This window comes from Cherax quadricarinatus, chromosome 1, assembly GCF_038502225.1.
Source record: "Cherax quadricarinatus isolate ZL_2023a chromosome 1, ASM3850222v1, whole genome shotgun sequence".
Classification (NCBI taxonomy): domain Eukaryota; kingdom Metazoa; phylum Arthropoda; class Malacostraca; order Decapoda; family Parastacidae; genus Cherax; species Cherax quadricarinatus.
Genome location: NC_091292.1, coordinates 45,536,611 through 45,562,597, shown reverse-complemented (window position 1 = coordinate 45,562,597; position 25,987 = coordinate 45,536,611). Strand labels below are relative to the sequence as shown.

The following is a 25,987-nucleotide window of genomic DNA, read 5'->3' as shown; positions in this document are numbered from 1 at the left end:
ATATATATATATATATATATATATATATATATATATACATATATATATATATATATATATATATATATATATATATATATATATATATATATATATATATATATATATATATATATATATATATATATATATATATATATATATATATATATATATATATATATATATATATATATATATATATATATATATATATATATATATATATATATATATATATATATATATATATATATATATATATATATGCAATAAGATTACAGTAAACAGGTGATTTCAGAATATGCAAAACAACCACTCTGAAAGAATACAGAAATTTCAAGCGCATTCGTGACTACTCACATTATCAAGGAACTATGTGAGTAGCCACAAAAGCGCTTGGAATTTCTCTATTCTTTCAGAGTGGTTGTTTTGCATATATATATATATATATATATATATATATATATATATATATATATATATATATATATATATATATATATATATATATATATATATATATATATATATATATATATATATATATATATATATATATATATATATATATATATATATATATATATATATATATATATATATATATATATATATATATATATATATATATATATATATATATATATATATATATATATATATATATATATATATATATATATATATATATATATATATATATATATATATATATATATATATATATATATATATATATATATATATATATATATATATATATATATATATATATATATATATATATATATATATATATATATATATATATATATATATATATATATATTTATATATATATATATATGTCGTGCCGAATAGGCAGAACTTGTCATCTTGGCTTAAATAGCAACGCTCATCTTGCCATATAGGACAAGCAAAAATTTATGTATGCAATAATTTCGCCAAAATCATTCTGAACCTAACGAAAACAATATATTTGATTGTGCTTGTTTAGTACTAAATTATTGTAAAAGTATTTAAAATATATTTAGTTGGGTTAGGCTAAAATAAATTGCTGTTGTTATAATAAGGTTAGGTAAGTTTTCTAAGATTCTTTTGGTGCAAAATTAAAATTTTTTACATTAACATTAATGAAAAAAATATATCTTTAAACGTATAAGAGAAAATTTCAGAAAGGACTTAATTTTAAATGAGTTTTGGCTAATTGACCAGTTTTACATATTCGGCACGACATATATATATATATATATATATATATATATATATATATATATATATATATATATATATATATATATATATATATATATATATATATATATATATATATATATATATAAATAAGATATATATATATATATATATATATATATATATATATATATATATATATATATATATATATATATATATATATATATATATATTCTGCCGAATAGGCAGAACTTGCGATCTTGGCTTTAAATAGCAACGCTCATCTTGCCAAATAGGACAAGTGAAAATTTGTGTATGCAATAATTTCGCCAAAATCATTCTGAACCTAACGAAAAAAATATATTTGATTGTGTTTGTTTGGTATTAAATTATTGTAAACAAATATAAAATATACAGTATTTAGTTGGGTTAGGCTAAAATAAATTGTTCTTGCTAAAATAAGGTTAGGTAAGTTTTCAAAGATTCTTTTGCTGCAAAATTAAATTTTTTTACGTTAACATTAATGAAAAAATATATCTTTAAACGTATAAGAGAAAATTTTTGAAAGGACTTAATTTTAAATGAATTCTTGCTAACTGACCAGTTTTACATATTCGGCACGACATATATATATATATATATATATATATATATATATATATATATATATATATATATATATATATATATATATATATATATATATATATATATATATATATATATATATATATATATATATGTCGTGCCGAATAGGCAGAACTTGCTATCTTGGCTTAAATAGCAACGCTCATCTTGCCATATAGGACAAGTGAAAATTTGTGTATGCGATAATTTCGCCAAAATCATTCTGAACCTAACGAAAAAAAATATATTTGATTGCATTTGTTTAGTACTAAATTATTGTAAACGTATTTAAAATATATTTAGTTGGGTTAGGCTAAAATAAATTGCTCTTGTTATAATAAGGTTAGGTAAGTTTTCTAAGATTGTTTTGGTGCAAAATTAAAAATTTTTTCATTAACATTAATGAAAAAAAATATATCTTTAAACGTACAAGAGAAAATTTCAGAAAGGACTTAATTTTAAATGAGTCCTTGCTAATTGACCAGTTTTACATATTCGGCACGATATGTATATACATATATATATATATATATATATATATATATATATATATATATATATATATATATATATATATATATATATATATATATATATATATATATATATGTATATATATATATATATATATATATATATATATATATATATATATATATATATATATATATATATATATATATATATATATATATATATATATATATATATATATATATATATGTATATATATATATATATATAAATAAAAAAATTTATATATATCTTCTAGAGTAAGATTAAGTACTTTCGAAAAAAATCTGCGTCAGGATACTGTTATATTAGTGCAGTATAGGATTATCACATGAAGGTGCACGCCTTAGGAAACATATCAACCTGGGCCGACTCAAGCACTTTGTGAGAAGGTACAAGGCATCGTGGGTGTCAAGATTGTCTATTCGTTGTACCATTCTCCTCAACTTTTCCTGTTTCTTCCTGAGAATTGCGTCATATACATTTATATATATATATATATATATATATATATATATATATATATATATATATATATATATAGCATATATATATATATATATATATAATATATATATATATATATATATATATATATATATATATATATATATATATATATATATATATATATATATATATATATATATATATATATATATATATATATATATATATATATATATATATATATATATATGCAAAACAACCACTCTGAAAGAATAGAGAAATTCCAGGAATTTCTGGAAATTCCAGGAAATTCAGGAATTTCTCTATTCTTTCAGAGTGGTTGTTTTGCATATTTTGAAATCACCTGTTTACTGTGATCTTATTGCATATATATATATATATATATATATATATATATATATATATATATATATATATATATATATATATATATATATATATATATATATATATATATATATATATATATATGTATATATATGTCGTGCCGAATAGGCAGAACTTGCGATCTTGGCTTAAATAGCAACGCTCATCTTGCCATATAGGACAAGTGAAAATTTGTGTATGCAATAATTTCGCCAAAATCATTCTGAACCTAACTAAAAAAATATATTTCACTGTGTTTGTTTAGTATTAAATTATTGTAAACAAATTTAAAATACATTTAGTTTGGTTAGGCTAAAATAAATTGTTCTTGTTATAATAAGGTTAGGTAAGTTTTCTAAGATTCTTTTGGTGCGAAATTAAAAAAAAGTTATATTAACATTAATGAAAAAAATATATCTTTAAACGTACAAGAGAAAATTTTAGAAAGGACTTAATTTTAAATGAGTTCTTGCTAATTGACCAGTTTTACATATTCGGCACGACATATATATATATATATGTATATACATATATATATATATATATATATATATATATATATATATATATATATATATATATATATATATATATATATATATATATATATATATATATATATATATATATATATATATATATATATATATATATATATATATATATATATATATATATATATATATATATATATATATAAATAAATAAATATATATATATATCTTCTAGAGTAAGGTTAAGTAAGATTAAGTACTTTCGAAAAAAATCTGCGTCAGGATACTGTTATATTAGTGCAGTATAGGATTATCACATGAAGGTGCACGCCTTAGGAAACATATCAACCTGGGCCGACTCAAGCACTTTGTGAGAAGGTACAAGGCATCGTGGGTGTCAAGATTGTCTATTCGTTATACCATTCTCCTCAACTTTTCCTGTTTCTTCCTGAGAATTGCGTCATATATATATATATATATATATATATATATATATATATATATATATATATATATATATATATATATATATATATATATGTGGGTGAGATGTTATCAACAAATTTTGTTGAAAATAAGAAAAAGTTTTGGAGTGAGATTAACAAGTTAAGAAAGCCTAGGGAACAAATGGATTTGTCAGTTAAAAATAGGAGAGGAGAGTTATTAAATGGAGAGGTAGAGGTATTGGGAAGATGGAAGGAATATTTTGAGGAATTGTTAAATGTTGATGAAGATAGGGAAGCTGTGATTTCGTGTATAGGGCAAGGAGGAATAACATCTTGTAGGAGTGAGGAAGAGCCAGTTGTGAGTGTGGGGGAAGTTCGTGAGGCAGTAGGTAAAATGAAAGGGGGTAAGGCAGCCGTGATTGATGGGATAAGGATAGAAATGTTAAAAGCAGGTGGGGATATAGTTTTGGAGTGGTTGGTGCAATTATTTAATAAATGTATGGAAGAGGGTAAGGTACCTAGGGATTGGCAGAGAGCATGCATAGTTCCTTTGTATAAAGGCAAAGGGGATAAAAGAGAGTGCAAAAATTATAGGGGGATAAGTCTGTTGAGTGTACCTGGTAAAGTGTATGGTAGAGTTATAATTGAAAGAATTAAGAGTAAGACGGAGAATAGGATAGCAGATGAACAAGGAGGCTTTAGGAAAGGTAGGGGGTGTGTGGACCAGGTGTTTACAGTGAAACATATAAGTGAACAGTATTTAGATAAGGCTAAAGAGGTCTTTGTGGCATTTATGGATTTGGAAAAGGCGTATGACAGGGTGGATAGGGGGGCAATGTGGCAGATGTTGCAAGTGTATGGTGTAGGAGGTAGGTTACTGAAAGCAGTGAAGAGTTTTTACGAGGATAGTGAGGCTCAAGTTAGAGTATGTAGGAAAGAGGGAAATTTTTTCCCAGTAAAAGTAGGCCTTAGACAAGGATGTGTGATGTCACCGTGGTTGTTTAATATATTTATAGATGGGGTTGTAAGAGAAGTAAATGCGAGGGTCTTGGCAAGAGGCGTGGAGTTAAAAGATAAAGAATCACACACAAAGTGGGAGTTGTCACAGCTGCTCTTTGCCGATGACACTGTGCTCTTGGGAGATTCTGAAGAGAAGTTGCAGAGATTGGTGGATGAATTTGGTAGGGTGTGCAAAAGAAGAAAATTAAAGGTGAATACAGGAAAGAGTAAGGTTATGAGGATAACAAAAAGATTAGGTGATGAAAGATTGAATATCAGATTGGAGGGAGAGAGTATGGAGGAGGTGAACGTATTCAGATATTTGGGAGTGGACGTGTCAGCGGATGGGTCTATGAAAGATGAGGTGAATCATAGAATTGATGAGGGAAAAAGAGTGAGTGGTGCACTTAGGAGTCTGTGGAGACAAAGAACTTTGTCCTTGGAGGCAAAGAGGGGAATGTATGAGAGTATAGTTTTACCAACGCTCTTATATGGGTGTGAAGCGTGGGTGATGAATGTTGCAGCGAGGAGAAGGCTGGAGGCAGTGGAGATGTCATGTCTGAGGGCAATGTGTGGTGTGAATATAATGCAGAGAATTCGTAGTTTGGAAGTTAGGAGGAGGTGCGGGATTACCAAAACTGTTGTCCAGAGGGCTGAGGAAGGGTTGTTGAGGTGGTTCGGACATGTAGAGAGAATGGAGCGAAACAGAATGACTTCAAGAGTGTATCAGTCTGTAGTGGAAGGAAGGCGGGGTAGGGGTCGGCCTAGGAAGGGTTGGAGGGAGGGGGTAAAGGAGGTTTTGTGTGCGAGGGGCTTGGACTTCCAGCAGGCATGCGTGAGCGTGTTTGATAGGAGTGAATGGAGACAAATGGTTTTTAATACTTGACGTGCTGTTGGAGTGTGAGCAAAGTAACATTTATGAAGGGATTCAGGGAAACCGGCAGGCCGGACTTGAGTCCTGGAGATGGGAAGTACAGTGCCTGCACTCTGAAGGAGGGGTGTTAATGTTGCAGTTTAAAAACTGTAGTGTAAAGCACCCTTCTGGCAAGACAGTGATGGAGTGAATGATGGTGAAAGTTTTTCTTTTTCGGGCCACCCTGCCTTGGTGGGAATCGGCCGGTGTGATAATAAAAAAAAAAAATAATAAAAATATACATATGTATATGTATATATATATATATATATATATATATATATATATATATATATATATATATATATATATATATATATATATATATACATATGTATATATATATATGTATATATATATATATATATATATATATATATATATATATATATATATATATATATGTATATATATATGTATATATATATATGTATATATATATGAATATATATATATATTTATTTATGTATATGTCGTGCCGAATATGTAAAACTGGTCAAATAGCAAGAACTCATTTAAAATTAAGTCCTTACTAAAATTTACTCTTATACGTTAAAAGATATATTTCTTTCATTAATGTTGATGTAAAAATTTATAATTTTGCACCAAAAGGAACTTGGAAAACTTACCTAACCTTATTATAACAAGAACAATTTATTTTAGCCTAACCCAACTAAATATATTTTAGATTTGTTTACAGTAATTTAATACTAAACAACCACAGTGAAATATATTTTTCTCGTTAGGTTCAGAATGATTTTGGCGAAATTATTGCATACACAAATTTTCGCTTGTCCTATATGGCAAGATGAGCGTTGCTATTTAAGCCAAGATCGCAAGTTCTGCCTATTCGGCACATGTATATATATATATATATATATATATATATATATATATATATATATATATATATATATATATATATATATATATATATATATATATATTTATGACATATATGTATATATATATGTATATATATATGTATATATATATATATATATATATATATATATATATATATATATATATATGTATATATATATAACTATATATATATATATATGTATATATATATATATAACTATATATATATGTCGTGCCGAATATGTAAAACTGGTCAATTAGCAAGAACTCATTTAAAATTAAGTTTTTTCTAAAATTTTCTCTTATACGTTTAAAGATATATTTTTTTCATTAATGTTGATGTAAAAATTTATAATTTTTCACCAAAAGGAACTTAGAAAACTTACCTAACCTTATTATAACAAACGCAATTTATTTTAGCCTAGCCCAACTAAATATATTTTAGATTTGTATACAGTAATTTAATACTAAACAAACACAGTGAAATATATTTTTTTCGTTAAGTTCTGAATGATTTTGGCGAAATAATTGCATACACAAATTTTCACTTGTCTTATATGGCAAGATGAGCGTTGCTATTTAAGCCAAGATGGCAAGTTCTGCCTATTCGGCACGACATATATATATATATATATATATATATATATATATATATATATATATATATATATATATATATATATATATATATATATATATATATATATATATATATATATATATATATATATATATATATATATATATATATATGTATATATATATATATATATGTATATATGTCGTGCCGAATACGTAAAACTGGTCAGTTTGCAAGAACTCATTTAAAATTAAGTCTTTTCTAAAATTTTCTCTTATACGTTTAAAGATATATTTTTTTAATGTTAATGTAAAAAATTTTAATTTTGCTCCAAAAGAATCTTAGAAAACTTAACTTACCTTAATATAACAAGAATAATTTATTTTCGCCTAACCCAACTATATATATTTTAGATAAGTTTACAATAATTTAATATTAAACAAACACTGTGAAATATATTTTTTTCGTTAGGTTCCGAATGATTTTGGCGAAATTATTGCATATACAAATTTTCACTTGTCCTATATGGCAGGATGAGCGTTGCTATTTAAGCCAAGATCGCAAGTTCTGCCTATTCGGCACGACATATATATATATAAGTTAAGAAAGCCTAGAGAACAAATGGATTTGTCAGTTAAAAATAGGAGAGGAGAGTTATTAAATGGAGAGTTAGAGGTATTGGGAAGATGGAAGGAATATTTTGAGGAATTGTTAAATGTTGATGAAGATAGGGAAGCTGTGATTTCGTGTATAGGGCAAGGAGGAATAACATCTTGTAGGAGTGAGGAAGAGCCAGTTGTGAGTGTGGGGGAAGTTCGTGAGGCAGTAGGTAAAATGAAAGGGGGTAAGGCAGCCGGGATTGATGGGATAAAGATAGAAATGTTAAAAGCAGGTGGGGATATAGTTTTGGAGTGGTTGGTGCAATTATTTAATAAATGTATGGAAGAGGGTAAGGTACCTAGGGATTGGCAGAGAGTATGCATAGTTCCTTTGTATAAAGGCAAAGGGGATAAAAGAGAGTGCAAAAATTATAGGGGGATAAGTCTGTTGAGTGTACCTGGTAAAGTGTATGGTAGAGTTATAATTGAAAGAATTAAGAGTAAGACGGAGAATAGGATAGCAGATGAACAAGGAGGCTTTAGGAAAGGTAGGGGGTGTGTGGACCAGGTGTTTACAGTGAAACATATAAGTGAACAGTATTTAGATAAGGCTAAAGAGGTCTTTGTGGCATTTATGGATTTGGAAAAGGCGTATGACAGGGTGGATAGGGGGGCAATGTGGCAGATGTTGCAAGTATATGGTGTAGGAGGTAGGTTACTGAAAGCAGTGAAGAGTTTTTACGAGGATAGTGAGGCTCAAGTTAGAGTATGTAGGAAAGAGGGAAATTTTTTCCCAGTAAAAGTAGGCCTTAGACAAGGATGTGTGATGTCACCGTGGTTGTTTAATATATTTATAGATGGGGTTGTAAGAGAAGTAAATGCGAGGGTCTTGGCAAGAGGCGTGGAGTTAAAAGATAAAGAATCACACACAAAGTGGGAGTTGTCACAGCTGCTCTTTGCTGATGACACTGTGCTCTTGGGAGATTCTGAAGAGAAGTTGCAGAGATTGGTGGATGAATTTGGTAGGGTGTGCAAAAGAAGAAAATTAAAGGTGAATACAGGAAAGAGTAAGGTTATGAGGATAACAAAAAGATTAGGTGATGAAAGATTGAATATCAGATTGGAGGGAGAGAGTATGGAGGAGGTGAACGTATTCAGATATTTGGGAGTGGACGTGTCAGCGGATGGGTCTATGAAAGATGAGGTGAATCATAGAATTGATGAGGGAAAAAGAGTGAGTGGTGCACTTAGGAGTCTGTGGAGACAAAGAACTTTGTCCTTGGAGGCAAAGAGGGGAATGTATGAGAGTATAGTTTTACCAACGCTCTTATATGGGTGTGAAGCGTGGGTGATGAATGTTGCAGCGAGGAGAAGGCTGGAGGCAGTGGAGATGTCATGTCTGAGGGCAATGTGTGGTGTGAATATAATGCAGAGAATTCGTAGTTTGGAAGTTAGGAGGAGGTGCGGGATTACCAAAACTGTTGTCCAGAGGGCTGAGGAAGGGTTGTTGAGGTGGTTCGGACATGTAGAGAGAATGGAGCGAAACAGAATGACTTCAAGAGTGTATCAGTCTGTAGTGGAAGGAAGGCGGGGTAGGGGTCGGCCTAGGAAGGGTTGGAGGGAGGGGGTAAAGGAGGTTTTGTGTGCGAGGGGCTTGGACTTCCAGCAGGCATGCGTGAGCGTGTTTGATAGGAGTGAATGGAGACAAATGGTTTTTAATACTTGACGTGCTGTTGGAGTGTGAGCAAAGTAACATTTATGAAGGGATTCAGGGAAACCGGCAGGCCGGACTTGAGTCCTGGAGATGGGAAGTACAGTGCCTGCACTCTGAAGGAGGGGTGTTAATGTTGCAGTTTAAAAACTGTAGTGTAAAGCACCCTTCTGGCAAGACAGTGATGGAGTGAATGATGGTGAAAGTTTTTCTTTTTCGGGCCACCCTGCCTTGGTGGGAGTCGGCCGGTGTGATAATAAAAAAAAAAAATATATATATATATATATGTATATATATATATATGTATATATATATATATGTATATATATATATATGTATATATATATATATATATATATATATATATATATATATATTACCCCCACAAATTGTTTAACTGATTGCAAGTTCGTGTTTGAAGGGAAATACTATGCTCAAAAACAAGGCATGACAATGGGAAATCCCCTTAGCCCCTTACTCAGCAACTTGTATGTGGAATCCTATGAGACTAGACTTCTTAAAGACATTCTCCTAGATAAAGTTAGTTGGTTCAGATACGTAGATGATGTTCTTTGCCTATATCTTAGTGATCACATCCTTGGTGAGTTCCTACCTAGACTGAGTGGTCAGGTACCTTCCATTAAGTTCACAACAGAACATGAAATAAATAACACTTTGCTGTTCCTAGGTGTTTTAATCCATCGTGTTGACAGAAAATTCATATTTAGTCTATAGGACATCCACCAGTGTGTCGTCATGCATTCACTACTATTCCAATCACGAAACTAGGGTGAAAAGGTGTGCGTTCCTCACAATGTTATTGAGAGCCTTGTGCATCTGCACTCCAGAGTACTTAGAAGACGAAATCAGCAAGATATTCAACATCCCTAGATATCCTAGGGATTTTGTCGACAAGGCACTAATGTCAGCAAGCAAGACTTTCTACAGGACTGAACCTAAGGAAGTGATTGCCAGGAAAAATGTACTAGTTTTACCGTACAATGAGAACCTGGTTTGCGTGAGTGAGGCATTAAAAAAGATCAATATAAACCTTGCTTTCAAAAACACTGGGACTGAGAAACAAAGGCTGATTAAAAACACACACTCCAACAAAGTTGGTGGGGTTTAGAAGGCCCCATATACTCAGTGTCCATGTTCATATATTAGTCAAACAGGTAAACTTCTGGAAACCAGAATAGCCCAACATAAATACTCAGTCAGGACAGGGCAGGAGTTGAATGCTATCTCTAACCAAGTTGGTTCCTGTAATTCAAATTCAAATTCAAATTCAAAGTTTATTCTCTATAAGGATTACAATGCTGAGTTTACAGAAATTTGGTTATTGTTTGGTTTACATGTAGTAAAATTGTGATTACAGAGTGTATCACTAGAACGCTTAGCATGGCTAGGCATTTCGGGCATAATCACCCACCGGGGTGGGCTGCTGCCCGGATTATTGTACCAAACAGTTCTGCCGTAGAAAGAAACATAATTGAATCTTCTCTCTTCAAACATGACAGGAATACAGTACATAACTCAAATTATGGGGTATACAAGCTCGATAGCTATTTAGTAGAGTCTATTGTACACAATCTTAAACAACAATGCTATATAAAAACACAGGATTGCTCATTATGCCAGGTAGTTTCATGATAAATTGGTGATGCTTGATCAGTGTCTACGCACCAAAACATCATGCTACGTCAGTTGTGAAAGGTGATATAATGCATTTAGCTTTTACTGTACCATACATTGACAGGTACACAGGATTATGTAATAACATAGGTAGTGGGGTTAAAGGATATTAGAAGTAGAAATTTGGATCATAGAAATATCATCGGAATGAGAGGAATGGTAGACAATATTTAGGAAAATATAAAGAGATACTTCTGAGTACCAAACCTGCATACGAAAATCACTCCATATGAAAGCAAAAGATTTAGCAGGAGATGCAACATTTCCCCAGTGAAAAGCAGGGGTGCCACGAGTACACTGAGAGACAACACAATAAGTGTCTGGGGACCTAGACTGCTCAATTGCCTCCCAGCATACATAAGGGGGATTACCAATAGATCCCTGGCTGTCTTCAAGAAGGCACTGGACAGGCACCTAAAGTCAGTACCTGGCCATCCAGGCTGTGGTTCGTATGTCAGCTTGCGTGCGGCCAGCAGTAACAGCCTGGTTGATTAGATCCTGATCCACCATGAGGCCTAGTCTCAGACCGGGCCGCTGGGACGTTGACTCCCCAAACCCTCTCCAGGTAAACTCCAGGTAGTACCCCTGGGAACATTCGAGTACCCCAGACCAGGACACTTAAATGCACAAAGAGCACATTCATTTCCTTTCTTTTATTAATTAAAAAGGTTACACAGAATAATAGCAATCCATATATATATATATATATAGTATCCACTGAGAAACGCATTTTCTCAAGTCACATGACCTGTTCTAAGCGGCTAGAAAAAGCTTGGGGCTGGCTATTATATCTTCTAATTTCATAACACTTGACATCTCAAAACCCTCCTCCCGTATATGAGAGGGACAGGGATGGTGGTGGTGCGGGGTGGCACCAGACCGATGGTTCACATACCGAGAGATGCTGCAGGTGACAAATCCGCTACTCACTCATTCAGTTGTTGCCTTGCAACATTGCATAGCTCCTGATGACGCACTGAGAAGTGTTAAAGTACTTGAGTTAAAGATTTCCACCCCCCGTGGCTTGTCTTGCATATATATATATATATATATATATATATATATATATATATATATATATATATATATATATATATATATATATATATATATATATATATATATATATATGTCGTGCCGAATTTTGCGATCTTGGCTTAAATAGCAACTCTCATCTTGCCATATAGGACAAATGAAAATTTGTGTATGCATTAATTTCGCCAAAATCATTCTGAACCTAACGAAAAAAATATATTTCACTGTGTTTGTTTAGTATTAAATTATTGTAAACAAATCTAAAATATATTTAGTTGGGCTAGGCTAAAATAAATTATTCTTGTTATAATAAGGTTAGGTAAGTTTTCTAAGATTCTTCTTGTGCAAAATTAAAATTTTTTACATTAACATTAATGAAAAAAATATATCTTTCAACGTATAAGAGAAAATTTCAGAAAGGAATTAATTTTAAATGAGTTCTTGCTAATTGACCAGATTTACATATTATATATATATATATATATATATATATATATATATATATATATATATATATATATATATATATATATATATATATATATATATATATATATATATATATATATATATATATATATATAGACACGACTCCAGGACTTAAGGCCGGTTAGCCGGCATTGAATCCTGGAGGTAAAGGTATAATGCCTGCACAGAGAGAGACGAAGACATTTGCAGTTTTGGACCGTAGTATCGGTGTGCCTCTAGCAAGACAGTGATAGAGTGAGTGATTGTTTAAGTGTTTCTTCTTTTTCATGTCACCCTTCCTCTGTGGATGACAACCGGTTCTGTATATACTTAATAAATGCTAATCTTTAATGAACATTATACACTGTTCACATGTGAACCTTTTCTCCTAAATAAGTAAAAAATCAATTTGACTCATATTGTTATAGTCAAATGGGTTAAAAAGCTACAAGTAACAGCATCAACAAAATTATTGATGCTGTTATATAGGTTAGTGGTTATGATGAGGATTATTATTTATCAAGGACCCCCACAAGCAAAAAATTATTACAAGTTTAGGCTCGATCAGTTAAGAAAATAAAGTGGTGTCTGGAGTAGCAATACTTGTGATGAAGTTTAGCTGACATCGTGGAAGTACTGCAAGGTCTCCCGGACCTTGTAGTTATTTATTTTAGGCTTGACTTGGAGAAGCTTGTAGTTTATGTAATGTATAATCCTCTATAATTTCTCTTTATATTGCATAATGATTAATGATTGTAGTAATGTATCTCAGGCTGGCGATGTGAGGTCTGAGATCTGGGCCGCCATCTTAGTTCTTCCTTCTCTCTAAACACTGAAATATGTAGAAAATATTATTTATTTTTTTTGGAAATAAGGTACACGTTTCAATACATAAAACTAGATATTTTTTTTTTAAATTTTAAAGTCACTTAGTTAGTTTAGTTTAATATGTTTATTATGCACCCCATACCCATCCTGTGGGCGGTAGTCAAAAGATTACAAAGGTACATAATTGGTCCAGGGACTGGACTCCAAAGTTTTGATAGCTGAGCAAGTTACAGAGGTAATGAATTCACAATTTACAAAGGTAATGAACTCACAAGTTACAAAGGTAATGAACTCACAAGTTACAAAGGTAATGAATACTGTAAGAATGGTTACTTACGTTTATACATGGCTACAATCATGAACAAATTATAGTGTAATGAGCAATTCACACTTCCACACCTGGTCACAACTGTAGTGAGTTATTGGTGCAAATATTGATTGTTGAGTCACACACACACACACACACACACACACACACACACACACACACACACACACACACACACACACACACACATACAAATTCATACACACACACACACACATAAACACACACACACACACACACACATAAACACACACACACACACACACACACACACACACACATACACAAACTCATACACACACACGCACACACACTCATACCGGTGAAGAGCAACCGGTGAAGAGGTGGGGCCAGGAGCTAAGACTCGACCCCTGCAACCACAAATAGGTGAAGTCACTTGAAAGTTAATTTTTGCATCCATAGCAAGTTACAAGTTGATGTTTGTATCACTGTAACAGTTACATGAAAGTTGATGTTTGTATCACTGTAACAGTTACATGAAAGTTGATGTTTGTATCACTGTAACAGTTACATGAAAGTTGATGTTTGTATCACTGTAACAGTTACATGAAAGTTGATGTTTGTATCACTGTAACAGTTACATGCATGTTGATGTTTGTATCACTGTAACATGTTGATGTTTGTATCACTGTAACATGTTGATGTTTGTATCACTGTAACAGTTATATGCATGTTGATGTTTGTGTCACTGTAACAGTTATATGCATGTTGATGTTTGTATCACTGTAACATGTTGATGTTTGTATCACTGTAACATGTTGATGTTTGTATCACTGTAACATGTTGATGTTTGTATCACTGTAACATGTTGATGTTTGTATCACTGTAACATGTTGATGTTTGTATCACTGTAACAGTTACATGCATGTTGATGTTTGTATCACTGTAACATGTTGATGTTTGTATCACTGTAACAGTTACATGCATGTTGATGTTTGTATCACTGTAACATGTTGATGTTTGTATCACTGTAACATGTTGATGTTTGTATCACTGTAACTTTTACATGCATGTTGATGTTTGTATCACTGTAACATGTTGATGTTTGTATCACTGTAACATGTTGATGTTTGTATCACTGTAACATGTTGATGTTTGTATCACTGTAACATGTTGATGTTTGTATCACTGTAACATGTTGACGTTTGTATCACTGTAACATGTTGATGTTTGTATCACTGTAACATGTTGATGTTTGTATCACTGTAACATGTTGATGTTTGTATCACTGTAACAGTTACATGCATGTTGATGTTTGTATCACTGTAACAGTTACATGCATGTTGATGTTTGTATCACTGTAACAGTTACATGCATGTTGATGTTTGTATCACTGTAACAGTTACATGCATGTTGATGTTTGTATCACTGTAACAGTTACATGCATGTTGATGTTTGTATCACTGTAACAGTTACATGCATGTTGATGTTTGTATCACTGTAACATGTTGATGTTTGTATCACTGTAGCTGTTACATGCATGTTAATGTTTGTATCACTGTAAAAAAATAGGTCTTTAAAATTAGGTTTAGTTTAGTGAGAGTGATGTGTTTGACCTGGTACTGACCTGGTGGTGGGATATGGGAATAACCTGGTGGAGGTGGTGGTGGTGGTGGTGGTGGTGGTGGTGGTAGTGATAATATGAATACTAGTGGTGGTTCTTGTGGTGTTAATACTTATGGGGTGGTTTCGTTCTAAGTATTGACTTAACAAGTCACCAGAAGGATCAGCGTGATCTGACGTTATATTCAGGAGGTGATATGAGAAGATTAGATGTTAGATGTCATCTGTAGCTGCGATGTTTGAACGACGGCACAAACTTCATTTCATGAAGAGTTTCATTTCGTAATTTAAGCTTTTGAAGCGGAATGAAGATACTGATGGCTCCCTGACCTTGGCCTATGATGTCAGAAATCTGTTTGATTGCTGCCTCCAAGCATTTTCTCGTGGCCTTGATATCTTTATTAGCAACGAGTACAGTGTGTGATTAGGTTAAGAGATGTAATTAATTTCTCTCTGTATATAACACACAATTACTCAAGTTGCGGATTGTTCGTGCGTTTTTCTCCTCAAGAACTCAGGTATGTAGACAACATACTATTTTATATGTTCAGAGTTTGTTGCGCCTTATACATGGGATCATTAGTAGTTTTCCACGTGAAAACAACAACTTTATGTTTGCTCATTAAGAGGACTTGGGTTACATTGTCCATCATGCTCCTTGTTGGTACCATGATTTCCTGTTTGTTTTACATTTACTCATTTAGCTTCTTTAGTATGAGAAAAATAACTCATTGCGTTTTCTAGATGTTTTAATTATTAAGGGTAAAAATTAATTCACATTTAAAATTTGCAGAAAACCTACAAATAACTGTTCTTATGTCCACTATTATTCTTCACATCAAGATAGAGTCAAACTGTCTGTTTTCTCATCATTGTTTTTGAGAGCTTTACGAATTTGTAGTCCAGAGTTCATAGATGAAGAAATTTCCAAAATTGATGAAATAGCTAATGATCCGAAATACCCAAGAAACGTAATTGATAAATCTTTTAAAATTGCTAGAAATACTTTTTACAATCCAAAAAAGGACATCCAACCTTATTCACCTAAAAATATGTTGGTTCTCCCTTACCATGAAAACTAGGTTGATATGCCTTCTCTTCTTAAAACTTTTAATATCAAAGTTGTATTTAAAAATCTTGATACAGTAAAAAGACTTTTGATAAAGAATTCCCCCCAAAATGCTGACGGATGTGTCTATAAGATTCCTTGTAAAATTTGCGATAAAGTTTATTACGGTCATACTGGTAAAAATCTCGAACTAAGATTAAAACAACATAAATATAGCATTAGAACTGGACAAGATTCCAATGCTCTATTTATTCATGTGAAAGATTTTAACCATCCAATTGATTTTCAAAAAGTTGAGAAAGTTGTATCAAGGAAGTCCATGGTAGACAGGAATATAATTGAATCTTGTTTCATAAAAAGCAGTTTTGAAAATACTATGAATATTTCCTTTGGTTTATATAAATTAGATTCATTTATAATTAATAAAATTTGAGAAGAATTTAATAATACATTGGGCAAACAATAAATCTTAATTCTTGAGTAGAATATTTTGTTAGTATGATGTCGTGAAGGACCTGTCTAGTTGGGCCAGCGGGCCTACTGCAGTGTTCTTCCTTTCTTATGAGTCAGGTGTCGTCGCACATCGGATGTTGCTTTGTTGTGGGATGTGATGGTGAGGTGTGTTCGTAGGTTCGAGTCTCCTTCAGCCAGAGATCAGTGTTTGTGTATATTTCGCCTGCTCTTGCGAATTCCTTGCATTGTTATTATCTCTAGTAAGGCTGATGCATGCAGGAGATGAGATGAAAAGCTGTAAGCCTTCTCCCTGAAAGCTGGCTGCCTTGGATCAAACGTCTAGCACAAGCTAGACGCCAAGGTATTGTCAAGTGTGGTGAGAATGGTAAGGCCCAGCGTACCTTGTTACAAGGTTCGTAGGTTCGAGTCTCCTTCAGCCAGAGATCAGTGTTTATATATATATGTCGTGCCGAATAGGCAGAACTTGCAATCTTGGCTTAAACAGCAACGCTCATCTTGCCATATAGGACAAGTGAAAATTTGTGTATACAATAATTTCGCCAAAATCAATCTGAACCTAACGAAAAAAATATATTTCTCTGTGTTTGTTTAGTATTAAATTATTGTAAACAAATCTAAAATATGTTAAGTTGGGTTAGGCTAAAATAAATTGCTCTTGTTATAATAAGGTTAGGTAAGTTTTCTAAGATTCTTCTAGTGCAAAATTAATTTTTTTTACATTAACATTAATGAAAAAAATATATCTTTAAATGTATAAGAGAAAATTTCAGAGAGGGCTTAATTTTAAATGAGTTCTTGTTAATTGACAAGTTTTACATATTCGGCACGACATATATATATATATATATATATATATATATATATATATATATATATATATATATATATATATATATATATATATATATATATATATCTCACAGCAGGCGTCTGCACCTTCCCTTGTATATATATATTTATATGCAATAAGATCACAAAAACAGGTGATTTCAAAATATGCAAAACAACCACTCTGAAAGAATAGAGAAATTCCAAGCGCTTTCGTGACTATTCACATTATCATAGTTCCTTGATAATGTGAATAGTCACGAAAGCGCTTGGAATTTCTCTATTCTTTCAGAGTGGTTGTTTTGCATATATATATATATATATATATATATATATATATATATATATTATATATATATATTTGTATATATATATATATATAAATCTGTGTATATATATATATATATATTTACATATATGTATATATATATATATATATACATATATGTGTATATATATATATATATATATATATACATATATGTGTATATATATATATATACATATGTGTATATATCTATATATATATAGATATATATATATATATATATATATATATATATATATATATATACATATATGTATATATATATATATATATATATATATATATACACTCTGAAAGAATAGAGAAATTCCAAGCGCTTTCGTGACTACTCACATTATCAAGGAACTATCAATAGTTCCTTGATAATGTGAGTAGTCACGAAAGCGCTTGGAATTTCTCTATTCTTTCAGAGTGGTTGTTTTGCATATTCTAAAATCACCTGTTTACTGTGATCTTATTGCATATATATATATATATATATATATATATATATATATATATATATATATATATATATATATATATATATATATATATATATATATGCAAAACAACCACTCTGAAAGAATAGAGAAATTCCAAGCGCTTTCGTGACTACTCACATTATCAAGGAACTATGAAAGTGAAGCATCCAAGGAAGCTATATAAGGGGTCGGCCAGCACCTCACTATCAGATCCCACAACGGTTAAACACGTGACGCGCGGCGAGCCAACTTGGATAGGTCCTTTGCAAAACTCACCCCCAAGCTATTTATTTGTCCAGTGTATTATTAAATTCTACCCAAATTCTATTAATTATAAATGGATCTAATTTATATAAACCAAAGGAAATATTCATATTATTGTCAAAACTGCTTTTTATGAAACAAGATTCAATTATATTCCTGTCGACCATGGACTTGCTTGATACTACTTTCTCAACTTTTTGAAAATCAATTGGATGGTTAAAATCTCTTACATGAATAAATAGAGCATTGGAATCTTGTCCAGTTCTAATGCTATATTTATGTTGTTTTAATCTTAGTTCGAGATTTTTACCAGTTTGACCGTAATAAACTTTATCGCAAATTTTACAAGGAATCTTATAGACACATCCATCAGCATTTTGGGGGGAATTCTTAATCAAAAGTTTTTTTACTGTATCAAGATTTTTGAATACAACTTTAATATTAAAAGTCTTAAGAAGAGAAGGCATATCAACCAAGTTTTCATGGTAAGGGAGAACCAACATATTTTTAGTTGAATAAGGCTGGTTGCCCTTTTTTGGATTATAAAAAGTGTTCCTAGCAACTTTAAAAGATTTATCAATTACATTTCTTGGGTATTTTAAATCATTACCTATTTCATAAATTTTGGATATTTCCTCATCTATGAACTCAGGACTACAAATTCGTAAAGCTCTCAAAAACATTGATGAGAAAACAGACAGTTTGACTCTATCTTGATGCGAGGAATAATAGTGGACATAGGAACAGTTATTTGTAGGTTTTCTGTAAATTTTAAATTTGAATTCATTATTACCCTTAATAATTAAAACATCTAGAAAAGGCAATGAGTTATTTTCTTCAAACTCAACAGTAAAGTTTATCAGATATGTTGATGATATTTTGTGTCTTATGCCCAAAAATGTAGATATACACCATTTTCTTGGAAAATTAAATAGCTTAGCCCATTCTATAAACTTTACTGTTGAGTTTGAAGAAAATAACTCATTGCCTTTTCTAGATGTTTTAATTATTAAGGGTAATAATGAATTCAAATTTAAAATTTACAGAAAACCTACAAATAACTGTTCCTATGTCCACTATTATTCCTCGCATCAAGATAGAGTCAAACTGTCTGTTTTCTCATCAATGTTTTTGAGAGCTTTACGAATTTGTAGTCCTGAGTTCATAGATGAGGAAATATCCAAAATTTATGAAATAGGTAATGATTTAAAATACCCAAGAAATGTAATTGATAAATCTTTTAAAGTTGCTAGGAACACTTTTTATAATCCAAAAAAGGGCAACCAGCCTTATTCAACTAAAAATATGTTGGTTCTCCCTTACCATGAAAACTTGGTTGATATGCCTTCTCTTCTTAAGACCTTTAATATTAAAGTTGTATTCAAAAATCTTGATACAGTAAAAAAACTTTTGATTAAGAATTCCCCCCAAAATGCTGATGGATGTGTCTATAAGATTCCTTGTAAAATTTGCGATAAAGTTTATTACGGTCAAACTGGTAAAAATCTCGAACTAAGATTAAAACAACATAAATATAGCATTAGAACTGGACAAGATTCCAATGCTCTATTTATTCATGTAAGAGATTTTAACCATCCAATTGATTTTCAAAAAGTTGAGAAAGTAGTATCAAGCAAGTCCATGGTCGACAGGAATATAATTGAATCTTGTTTCATAAAAAGCAGTTTTGACAATAATATGAATATTTCCTTTGGTTTATATAAATTAGATCCATTTATAATTAATAGAATTTGGGTAGAATTTAATAATACACTGGACAAATAAATAGCTTGGGGGTGAGTTTTACAAAGGACCTATCCAAGTTGGCTCGCCGCGCGTCACGTGTTTAACCGTTGTGGGATCTGATAGTGAGGTGCTGGCCGACCCCTTATATAGCTTCCTTGGATGCTTCACTTTCATAGTTCCTTGATAATGTGAGTAGTCACGAAAGCGCTTGGAATTTCTCTATTCTTTCAGAGTGGTTGTTTTGCATATTTTGAAATCACCTTATATAGCTTCCTTGGATGCTTCACTTTCATAGTTCCTTGATAATGTGAGTAGTCACGAAAGCGCTTGGAATTTCTCTATTCTTTCAGAGTGGTTGTTTTGCATATTTTGAAATCACCTTATATATATATATATATATATATATATATATATATATATATATATATATATATATATATATATATATATATATATATATATATATATATATATATATGTACATATATATATATATATATATATATATATATATATATATATATATATATATATATATATATATATATATATATATATATATATATATATATATATATATATATATATATATATATATATATATATATATATATATATATATATATATATATATATATATATAGGTTCATTTTGATTACACTGAAATACTTTATCACATAGAACGACAATGGTAAATAGCACATAAGAATATTAATGTCCTATTTATGCAGAATTATCAGGCTCCTCTTGATAAGATTCCTCTTCTAATGTTCCTTTGAATGGTAGAATTTTATAGGAAATTCTCTAGGAACTTAGCAGGTGTAATTGCCCCTTAACCACCTTACTAATAGGTGAGCCCCATTTGATTTTTCAGCTCTCAGGAGGCCTTAAAATAATTAAGAGGCTACTCTGAGCAGCTTTCATATTATAATAACTCTGTAGCTGGCGTGTCAATGGTCGTTCTGGAGGACCGAAAGATTTCTCATTGTTTTTCCAATATATTTCTTGGGGCAGTATCCACAAGGGAAGGTGCAGACGCCTGCTGTGATGTTATAGGTGTGGGGCTACGTTTCATAGTAAAGTCTTTAACAGAGGATGTGTTTACAGTGATGCTGAGATTGATGCGTTAGGAGTGACTTGGTGATGGGTAAGAACTTCTCTGGTGGTGATGGGAAAGGAGTGAACTAGTAGTGATGAGTAAAGACTGAATTGGCGGTGAGGGGTGAGAAGTAACCTATTTATTTATTTATTAATTTGCACATGATACATAGAAGTACAAAGAAATACAGTGGTTAAGTGTAACATGCCAAAGCCCTTTGTATGCAGAGTATTATGGGCAGGCTTAAAATTAACTTAAGATTAACTAAGCAATGATATAGTCAATGGTAAACATTATTGTAAACAGATAAAAATAAAGCACAAATGAGTATTTCAAAGACAGGTCATATGATCATTTACTGTGTTTCTGTGTAATCAGTAGAATGGAGTATTCTGTTAGGTAATGTAATTAAAAATAACAAAGTTTGATTGGGTCACAGGTTTCAAATTCAAATTCAAATTCAAAGTTTATTCTCTATAAAGATTACAATGTTGAATTTACATAATTTGGTTGTTGTGTGGTTTACATGTAGTTAAATAATGATTACAGAGTGTACCACTAGAACGCCTAGCATGGCTAGGCATTTCGGGCAGACTTAGTTTAATTCTTTATTTTAAAATATTACAAATTATGAGGTAAGTTGGTATTATGGCTAAGTGACTAAATACTAGTTTGTGAGTTTAGCAATGTGAATGCTTTTGTTTTGGCACAGTACATAGTTTCAGTATTGGAGTATCATAGGATTCATTATTTTAAGATTGAGATTAATATTTCTGTTTATGGTCAAATGGGTGAGTGAGTGTAAGTGTGAACCACCAGGTGGTATTCGTGTAGTTAGTTGATGGGGTGTATCAGGGAGATAAGATGTTTTCTAATGGTAGTTTTGAAGGTGATGAATGTGTCTGCAGTTCTAGAGTTCTCGGGTAGGGTGTTCCAGATTTTAGGGCCTTTGACATACATTGAATTTTTGTAAAGGTTTAGTCGGACACGGGGAATGTCGTAGAGATGTTTGTGTCTGGTGTTATGCCTGTGGGTTCTGTCACAACTATCAAGAAAGCGTTTTAGGTCAAGGTTGATATTAGAGTTTAAGGTCCTGTAGATGTAGATTGCACAGTAGTAAGTGTGGATGTACTGAACAGGGAGTAAGTTTACATCTATGAAGAGTGGGGGGGTGTGATGCCAGGGATGGGATTTAGTGATTATTCTTACTGCAGCTTTTTGTTGGGTTATTATTGGCTTTAGGTGTGTTGCTGCAGTTGATCCCCAAGCACAAATAGCATAGGTGAGGTATGGATAAATAAGTGAGTGGTATAGTGTGAGAAGGGCATTTTGCGGCACGTAGTATCGTATCTTGGAGAGGATCCCAACTGTTTTGGATACTTTTTTGGTTATGTGTTGGATATGGGTGCTGAAATTCAGGTTATTGTCCAGGTATAGGCCTAGGAATTTGCCCTCATTATGTCTGGTAATTAGAGTGTTGTCGATCTTAATGTTAATTTGTGCATCTCCTGCTCTGCTACCAAACATAATATAGTAGGTTTTGTCAGTGTTAAGCGTAAGTTTATTGGCTGTCATCCAAGTCGATATTTTGATCAGCTCCTCGTTAACAATGGTGTTGAGGGTGGCAAGATTAGGGTGAGAGATGACATAAGTCGTGTCGTCAGCAAAGAGAATGGGTTTCAGGTGTTGGGATACGTTTGGAAGATCATTGATACATGTGATACAATTATTCAGTATTTATTTAGTTGTGGGTGAGTAAGTGATTTTTGAGAAGAGAATTGAATTTATAAACAGACAGTGTTTCTTTTTCATTCACAGGTAATGAATTCCAGATTTTTGGGCCTTTTATGTGCATTGAGTTTTTGCATAGTGTGAGATGGACACGAGGAACATCAAAGAGTGATCTGTGCCTTGTGTTATGGTCATGTGTTCTGTTGAGGTTGGTAAGGAGATGTTTGAGGAGAGGGTTTATATCCGAGTTAAGTGTTCTATGTATGTAGTAGGTACAATAATAAGTATGGATGTTTTGTATGGTGAGTAGGTTTAGAGTTTTGAATATTGGTGGAGTGTGCTGCCTGTAGTGGGAATTTGTTTTCATTCTGACTGCAGCCTTTTGTTGGGTAATTTATGGTCTGAGATGGTTTATTGTTGTTGAGCCCCATGCACAAATTCCATAGGTGAGATTGGAGTAAATAAGTGAGTGATATAGGGCCAGGAGGGCTGACTGTGGAACATAGTACCGTATCTTCGATAGTATGCCTACGGTCTTGAAAATTTTCTTGGAAATTTGTTGTATGTGTGTTTGAAATTTAAGTATATTATCAAGGTGGATTCCTAAGAATTTTCCCTCTGTGAGCTTTGTGATAGGTGATCCGTTTATCATTTTGTTAAGAGGGACATCTGTAGTTCTGTTACCAAACTGAATAAAGTAGGTTTTGTCAATGTTGAGAGTAAGTTTGTTAGTCCTCATCCAGGTAGATATTTTCTGCAATTCGGTATTTACAGTATTGGCTAGTATGACTGGGCTCGGGTGAGGGAAGACGTATGTAGTGTCATCTGCAAATAGTGTGGGTTTGAGTAGTTGCGATGCATTTGGTAGGTCATTTATGTAAACGAGAAAGAGAAGAGGGCCTAGGACACTTCCCTGTGGGGCACCAGCTGTAATTGGCTGTGAGGAAGAGTTTGCTCCATTTGTGTACACATATTGGCTTCTGTTGCTGAGGTATGACATAAGGTAGTTGAGGGAGTGCCCTCTTATACCATAGTGCGACAATTTTATGTGGAGCAAGTAGTGGTCAACTGTATCAAAAGCTTTACGTAAATCAATGAAGATCCCCAGTGGGACTTCTTTTTTCTCTAGTGCAGTGTATATTTGTTCTAGCATGTGTATAATAGCATCGTATTTTTATTAGGCCTGAACCCAAACTGACAGGGGTTGAGTATGTTGTGGGAGATGAGGTAGGAATAGATTCACTTATGAATTAATTTTTCGAAGATTTTAGAGAGAGGGTGTAAGTTGGATATTGGCCTATAGTTATTCAAGTCTGTTTGGTCTCCTCCTTTATGGATCGGTGTGACCCTCACTATTTTGAGAACTGTAGGGAAGGTAGAGGATTCCATGGATTTGTTAATTGTGTTGCAATGATTGGTGACAGCACTTGTGACACTTTTTTGCATATAAAGGGTGGTAAGGTATTTAAATCTCCTGTCTTGTTTTTTAGTGTGTTGATAATAAGGGAGACTTCTGTTGGGTTAGTCGGAGCTAGGAACAGTGTGCTCGGGTAGTTGCCAGTGAGGTAGTCATTGGGTGGGATATTTGAGCTTGGGATTTTATTGGCAAGGTTTTTTCCTATGGTGGAGAAGAAATCATTGAGTCTGTTTGCTGTTTCAGTTGGTGGGAGTTGGGGTTCATCTGGTTTTGTTAGTTCAATTGCGCTGTTTCGTGATATCTTTTTTGTTCCTAGAATTTCTGATAGGGTTTTCCAGGTCTTTTTTATATCACCTTTTAAGTTGGATAATATGTTCTCATAATACAATTTTTTAGTTCTTCTTATCAGGCTGGTTAGGATTGATGAGTAATGTTTTGTTTGGTCTCTTGTTATGTGACCCATTCTGTACTGTTTTTCATATAGGTGCTTTGTATTTATGGATTTGAGGATGCTGGGTGTTAGCCAGGGACTGTTCAGTCTCTTAGCTGTCATCTGTTTAGTTTTTTTGTTTTTTAGGACAGTGCTTGTTATAGATGTATTGGGTCTTTTTTAGAAAATTATTAATACATTCGTCAATATCTGCATAGATTTCTAGCTCAGTGTGCCAGTCAATGTTTGTCATTGCTGTTGTGAAGTTATTAATGGCTGCTTCATTGTGAAGTCTGAAAGTGACTTTAGTAGTGTCTTGGGGTAATTTGCCTAGATTAGTTATGAGGAAGGTAGGGTAATGGTCTGTGGCATTATCTGTGATTATGCCTGATTTTAAAGGGGATATGGTGTTGGTCCAGATGTGGTCTAGTAAG

The 25,987-nt window shown here is 31.9% G+C and overlaps 1 protein-coding gene across 4 annotated transcripts in view; it reads right to left on the bottom strand.

The window, feature by feature from the left end:
• Positions 1 to 13,061: 13,061 nt before the first annotated feature.
• LOC128687792 (cytochrome P450 9e2) overlaps positions 13,062 to 25,987 on the bottom strand; it is a 100,773-nt gene continuing 87,847 nt past the window's right edge. For 3 of the 4 annotated variants that reach the window (XM_070082090.1, XM_070082094.1, XM_070082087.1), the window contains exon 8: positions 13,063 to 13,795. In XM_070082090.1, the coding sequence (XP_069938191.1) occupies positions 13,789 to 13,795 (7 nt within the window). In that variant the 3' untranslated portion in view covers positions 13,063 to 13,788. Of the gene's footprint in view, positions 13,796 to 25,987 lie in introns of all 4 variants that reach the window. The other variant, XM_070082082.1, reaches the window with a different exon arrangement.